At 34.2% G+C, this 7,500-nt stretch overlaps 1 protein-coding gene across 6 annotated transcripts in view; it reads left to right on the forward strand.

The window, feature by feature from the left end:
* Positions 1–7,500, forward strand: part of LOC124951978 (ras GTPase-activating protein raskol) — a 45,471-nt gene that overhangs the window by 32,679 nt on the left and 5,292 nt on the right. For all 6 annotated transcript variants that reach the window (XR_007101780.1, XR_007101781.1, XM_047501148.1 and 3 more), the window contains exons 3-8: positions 3,569–3,852; positions 4,071–4,357; positions 4,573–4,905; positions 5,363–5,767; positions 5,964–6,130; positions 6,301–7,500. The exon at positions 6,301–7,500 is cut by the window's right edge and continues 543 nt beyond it. Coding sequence is in view for 4 of the 6 variants with exons in the window: in XM_047501148.1 (XP_047357104.1) it covers positions 3,569–3,852; positions 4,071–4,357; positions 4,573–4,905; positions 5,363–5,767; positions 5,964–6,130; positions 6,301–7,500 (2,676 nt within the window). In the remaining 2 variants the exon portion in view is untranslated. The remainder of the gene's footprint in view (positions 1–3,568; positions 3,853–4,070; positions 4,358–4,572; positions 4,906–5,362; positions 5,768–5,963; positions 6,131–6,300) is intronic.

A 7,500-nucleotide genomic window follows, 5' to 3' on the forward strand; every position in this document is an offset into this window, starting at 1 on the left:
TATTGTTGTTGTTGTTGTTGTTATTTCTGTGCGTGTTTCCTTTTTTTTTTTTCTCTGTAAAAGTATGTGACGTGTTATCATCGTCATCATTACAAAAGTGAAAATAATTCTTTTTAATTCGAGTTTCGAACATACCGAAATAGAGAAATGAAAGGAATCTTTATTTCGCAATTATATTCTATGTTATATTTGTTTGTACTTTTTTTTTTTTTTTTTTTTTTTTTTTTTTTTTTTTTTTTTTTTTTACTTAAGAATTTATCTACGACTTTATCGGCTCAATTGTGATGGTGATAATAATATTTCTATAATATTTTATAATAATATTTCTTGTGAAAGCAACGTAATCGATTAGAAAGACGTCGGAAGTTTTACTTTAATTTTGTGTAATTTGAATTGCATTAACAAGTCAATTGTTCCGCGTTTCGTACGTATTTCTCGATGTAAAACTTACATATAAACGTACACTCATACGCAAAAGTTTCCTTTCAATCTGTCGACTACTGACTTCGTTGAAACGAAAGATAATAATCAAAATTTATATGAATTGAAGACGTTAGATGTTAGACGTTAGACGTTAGAGACGTATATATTTTAAGATGATCTTGTGAAAAAAAAATATCTACCAATCGTAAGGCCGTACGGATTTAAAGCCCTTACCATAGTTTAAATCACCAAGGTTTCGGTCCCCCTTGATCATCGTCGTCCTCGTCGTCCTCGTCGTCTTATTCCCAACCTTACCCCAATCCCCCCCCCCCGTCCTTCTTCTTCTACCAAATTCAAAGAGGGATACCTGAGAAAAAGCAGCGATATCCGAAGAAACGTTGAGACCGATCTTATTTTAAATATCCTCGAAAAATTTACTTCTAATTTTTCTTCCACTCGAAACAAAATTTCTCTACTCGAAACAAAATTTGTAAACGTTAAAGTCAAATATTTATTTATTTTGTTTGTTTGTTTTTTTTTTCTTTTTCTTTTTTTCTTTCATAAATTTTCTCATAATTAATTTTTTTTTTTTTTTTTTTTTTTTTTTTTTTTTTTTTTTTTTTCGAATAAAACTGATCTCCATATCTATTTTCGGAGATAAATTTCCATTAATTAATTTTCCATGCTTACGTTAAGGATACGACGAAATTCCATGACACGTAATTGCGATTAACGAGCTCTATCCTTCTCTATTTCTCTCTCTCTCTCTCTCTCTCTCTCTCTCTCTCTCTCTCGTGTGTGCGTTCTGACATTGAAATAAGAGAAAGAAAGAAGAAGACAGAAAGAGAAAACGAGAGAGAGAAAGAGAGAAGAGACTTTTTATCGCTCGTACGTACACGTGCACGATAAGGCGGGAGATTTTACTACGTCGAGAAAGAGACGAATAGACCAGAAAGAAGTTCGCAGTTCGTCCGGGGGAAAAGAACTTGAGAGCTCTCTCGAATCCAATTGACATTCAAATCAAATATTTCTCAATGTGTTAAATAATAAAGAATATATTATACGTACGTTAAAAAAAAAAAAAAGAAAAAGAAACAATTTCATTTCATTGTACGTCGGAGTGTTTTTGTTGGATAAATCATTTTCGAAAGATTGGTATAATAAATCTTTTATCGATGTGAGTCAGTATCGATGCGATTGCGACGATAAGTTTAACTTCGTATTTTTCTCTCTCTCTCTCTCTCTCTCTCTCTCTCTCTCTCTCTCTCCCTCTTTCTCTTTCTTTCTATCTCTCTATCTCTCTATCTCTCTCTTTCTTTGCAGAGAGTGAAGTTTTGTTGTTAGTATTAAATCAGAGATGATACGTCGTTGCTCGATGCGTGTACGCGTGTGTTATTAATTATTTGTAGTGTGGACTAAAAGGAAAAAAAAAAAAAACAAACAAAAAAAAAAAAGAACAAGAAAACAAAAACAAAAATATGGTGCATTAGAATAACTCGAAGAAATATTTGGTGAATTTTAAAGGGAGTTGAAAAATACGTATAAAAAATTAAAGAACAGGAGTTGCATCACGTTGCGTCGAATATTAAAAATAGAAAAGAAATAAGAAAAGTATACAAATAAATAAATAAATAAATAAATAAATACGATGAAAAGAATTTTTACGTTGGAAAAATTAGTTCCTATTTTTTTCGTGAATGGAACAAGATGGTGAAAAGAAATTTAACGATTTTCCACGTAAATGTACACCTTTGGGATGTAGTAGAAACGTAGACGAGAACATCTGCCGAACTTTCTCACGTATCGTCGTTCGTTCTAACTTGAACACGACGAAAAGGAGTGTCTTTATTATTCGCGCGTTCATGAAGAAAAGAAAAATGTGCGTGAAAGCTGTCGAGGAGAACGAGGACGACAAGGTCGTCAACATGATCATCAACTATTTCTCCGGCAGGGTAAATAAATTTCCTTGAACAAAAGAACGAAAAAAGAAAAAAAGAAAAAAAAAAAAATATATATATATATAGGTATATGTGTGTGTGTGTGTGTGTATCGAAATATCGAAATAAAGAAGAAATAAAAAAGGAACTATGTAAAAATAATTATTTATATATTTCGAAAAAGAAAAAAGAAAGATCGGATGAAAATGTCGTCGTTGGTGTTTGATAAATCGTTCGATTTACCCTTTTTTTGTTTTTGTTTGTTTTTTTTTTTTTTTTTTTTTTTTTTTTTTTTTTTTTTAATGATTCATCGACGCTTTAAATATTGCTAAAAAAAAATAAAAATCTCAAAATACATTACAAATCCTCCCCCTCTACCCTCCCTCCCCCCACCCCTTCTCATCCCCAAGTGCTGTCGTTGAACTCTCATTGACAGTTTTTGTAGACAAGTTTTTTTTTTGTTTTTTTTTTTGTTTTTTTTTTGTTTTTTTTAACGAAAAAAATTTGCTATCGTAGCAAGAGGAATCCTAGATCGAAGATTCGTGAATAAGACGAAATGTGAGAGATGTTCATTTGGTATGTACGTCACTGGTCGCTTCTGCACGTGCAGAAGCCTTCGAATATCAAGCATTGGAAATACCTTTCACCCGAGCAATGTCACTAAAGATTCTCGATATCGTTTGGTGCCAGGATATTCCAGTCGACGATTTTCGCTCGCGGAACGAATACGTACAAAATCGAAATTGCTCACTTCCGGATACCTATCATCGTATCTCCTATCAAAACTTTTATGAAATCTTTACGTTTCTCTGTGATAAGCAGTTTTCAAAATTGACTAAGAGATCGTCGATCATATCGAAAAGTAATCATATCAAATATTATTAAATATATATATATTTAATAAATATATATATATTTATTAAAAGTAAGAAAATTAAATAAATAAAAGAAAAAAAAAAGAATAGATATAAATAGTTGGTAAGAAGATAATTTTGTTTTATTTGTAATATAATGTTTTTTTTTTTTTTTTTTTCTTTTTCTTCTTCTAATATAAATTCCATCGATAAGTCGAAGTAATTATCTTTGCTTAAAATACGGTGTAATAAAACGTATACTTTTTTTTTTTTTTTTGGTTTCTTCTTATTTGTTTACTTTATATTCTTATTCATTATCATTTCATTTTTTGTTTGCTCTTCTAATTTTTTCAGAACTTCTTCTCAAAGAGATCGTTCCGATCGAATCCTTTAAAAAGGACGAAGAGCGTGACTAAGCTCGAACGACAAAAACAACGTGGCGCCGGTCTACGGGGTTGTCGTTCGCACGAATCCCTCCTTTGCGGGCAGGCCGTGACCTCGATGGACCTCGCTGCTGTGACGCCGCTTCATCCGAGCCTCCTTGGTAGACCTCATTGCTTCCAGGTCACACCCAGTACCGGTGCACCAAAGTATTTCAGTTGTAGAACGGCACACGAACGGGACCAGTGGTTACACAGGTTTTATATATATATATATATATTTTTTGTTTGTTTGTTTGTTCGTTTTTTTTTATTTGTTTATTCATTCGTTAGTTTCCCTTTATCTCTTTGTCATTAAAATTATCTTATCAAATTTTCTTTTTATTATATATTATCATTCGAATGTCCTTACTTAAGAATATCTCTTGACACTGTCTAAATGATATATTATCGATTATCTTGTAAAAAAAAAATAGTTTGAGGAAGTCGGTACAACCGGATGCGGAACAAACTAGAAGGACGGACAATTCCTTACAAATTTGGTTACTCGAAGCCAAAGGTGTCCCGGCTAAGAAACGTTATTTCTGCGAGGTCTGTCTCGACAGTACGCTTTATGCACGAACAACTGCCAAGCTTAAAGCAGATTTGTGCTTTTGGGGTGAACACTTTGATTTTCATCATCTTCCATCTGTCAATACGATTCAAGTTAATTTATATAGAGAGGCCGACAGGAAAAAGAAAAGAGACAAAAACGTTCTAATTGGTAAGTCCTGATATTATTTCATCTTATCTATACCTTTTCCGTTTTAACAATAATAATAATAATAATAATAATAATAATAATCGATAATAAAACTTGGTTATTTATATACTTGTCTTCTTATTTCATTATTATTTATTTATTTATTTATTTATTTATTGACTTATTTATTTTTCTCTTTCTTTTTTTCTCTTTAATTCTGTTTTTATTAATTTCAGGTTCGGTCAGCATACCAGTTCACAACGTAACATCTCGTTATCTGACAGAAAAATGGTACCCAGTGGTAGGCGACAAAGGTCCTTTAAAGGATCCACCAGCACTCAGGGTAAAATGTCGTTTCCAGTCGGTCGACATACTGCCGGTTCAGGTTTACCAGGAGTTCCTGGAATACTTGAAGACCGATTACGCGTCCCTCTGCGAGAAACTCGAACCGGTAATCGGCGTCAAGGCGAAGGAAGATATTGCGACTGCCTTGGTAGCCGTTATGCAACGCGAGAAAAAAGCACCGCAATTCTTAGCGGATCTCGTTATGATGGACATTCATAGAATAGGTTGATATTTACTTTTTTTTTTTTTCATCTTCTTTATATAATGATATATTTACATAACTTGTCCCACATACATACATACATATATACATACATTTTATATATATATATATGTATATATTAAACAAGATCTAACAAAATTTTGATCTAACGCGCGTTGAAAAAAAATGATTTCGTTTATTTTCTAAAAATTTTGTTTTTATACAATTTTCTGTTTTATTCTTTTCTTTTTCAGAAGAGAAAAGAAAATAAAAATATTTGACGTGTGCCGTTGGATCAATATTTTTTTTTTATATTAAATTCATCAAATTAAATTGATATTAAATATACATATACACAGACACGTACACACACACACATACACACACACACACAAACACACAAATGCATATTTAATTATTTATGAATATATTTATTTTTGGAATATAATAATTCTTGTTTTTTTTTTTTTTTTTTTCAGACGATGAAAGGCTAACATTCCGCGGAAATTCTTTGGCTACTAAGGCAATGGAGGCATATTTGAAGTTAACAGGCGATAGGTACCTACAGGAGACACTTGGGGCTGTAGTAAGAGGTGCCGTAGAAGGTGGAGACTGTGAGGTGGATCCACTCAAGGTCGCCTCTGTAGCCGCATTACATAAACAACAACAAAATCTACGTAATGCGGTAGAATTGGCCTGGAGTAGGATATTGGCCAGTCACGCGCATTTTCCTCTTGAATTGCGTGAATGCTTTCGCATTTTCCGCGAGCGTTTAGCCGATATGTGCAGGGAGGATATAGCAGATAATTTAATATCTGCTTCTATCTTCTTAAGATTTCTCTGTCCTGCCATTCTCAGTCCGTCTCTTTTCAACATCACACACGGTGAGTATTTCGTTCGTTGAAAAATTTTCAAAGAAGAAAAAGAAAGAAAGAAAAAAAGAGAAATTACACTTTCGTGCGCATCGATTTTTATATTATCGATCGTTTCTTTCTTTTTTCTTTTTTTTTGTTTTGTTTTTTTTTTTTTATATCTCTCTTTATATCTTTTAATTTCGTTTCTTCTCCCTTTTTAACGTAGAATATCCGAACGAGAAAGCAGCGAGAAATCTGACCCTGGTAGCGAAGACCCTACAGACATTGGCGAACTTCACGAGATTTCAGGGAAAGGAAAATTTCATGGAGTTCATGAATGATCTTTTGGAACGAGAAGCACCGTCCATGAAGAATTTTCTGCAACTAATAAGCGTGAGTGTCCTTTTTTTTTTTTTTCTTTTTTTTTTTTTTTCCTGTTAAGAGATCCAAGCGATCAACAATGAGAGTAAGTTGGGAGGGGAGGTGTAAGTTAATGTTATTAAACAAATTTCAATTTTAATTGTTTTTCTTTTTTTTTATTTTTTTTTTCTCCTTTTTTACAGAGTCCATTACCAAAAGACGCACCGGCAAACAACTCGTTGGAATTCGACGGTTATATTGACCTAGGAAAACAATTGTCTCTCCTTCATGCATTATTAAGAGAAAGCGTTGCGGCAATGGCATCGTCCTCGCAATCGTCACCACCTACCAAATTGTTAGAAATTCTCGATAGGATTTCTTTGGCATTGGATCAACCTGGACCTAGTCCTGTGCCAGCTACCCATCGTTATCAAAATTTACAAAACAATATATTCCGTTATAACGATCCAACGATTGCCAACAGCAACACGAATCTCTCGGTCTCGGCAACGTCTACGTTAAGCAATCATAGTACTCTGAATGGTACGATAAGAGACAGCAACGAATTGTTGCAATCCAACACTCTGGGTCATAACAGTTCGCGTAGCCCTAACGTCGTAAGAGCGGCCACTCTTCCTCGAAACGCTTATATGGCTAACAACGGGAAATTGCAATTACAAATCAATACGGACGATTATCCATTAGAGCCAGCGGCGTTTGTATCTCGTTCACCGACGCCGATTGTACGTCAACACAGGCCGATCATCCAAACCCGTGCCGGTTCTGGTTACAGATTAACAGCCAGCGCCAGTCTGGCTAATGTCAATCATTGCCAAACACATCCATCCAGTCCGACGCGTTCCGAAAGTCACAGCAATCTCAAAGATTCGAATTACAATATAACGTTAACGCAAAACAATCAGCCGAGCAATTTGAACAGTATCTCTCATCATCACCATCACCATCATCATCATCATCAGCAGCAGCAGCAACAGCAGCAGCAACAACAACAACAACAACAACAGCAACAACAACAGCAACAACAACAACAACAACAACAGCAGCAGCAACATTATAGACACAATATGGCCAGATTGCAAAATCTCGATATTCACGATAGGGAGGACAATTATAATCACAATAATTACAATGTCTCAAGGTCGGCAAGTAGGAATCATTGTCGTAAAGAGGAAAACGCTAATCAGACCCAACAACAGAATTACAATAATGTCTCGAAGACGACGGTTAACGCGAATGTCGTTGTCAATCCAACGACAAATTTAACATTATCTATAAATCATCATCAGCCAAACAACAATTACAACAACGCTAAAGGTGTCAATACGGGTACCACTAACACTGCCAATGGTAATCTCGACGAACTTTCGGATCTCCTCAGGTAC

This window comes from Vespa velutina, chromosome 10, assembly GCF_912470025.1.
Source record: "Vespa velutina chromosome 10, iVesVel2.1, whole genome shotgun sequence".
NCBI lineage: Eukaryota > Metazoa > Arthropoda > Insecta > Hymenoptera > Vespidae > Vespa > Vespa velutina.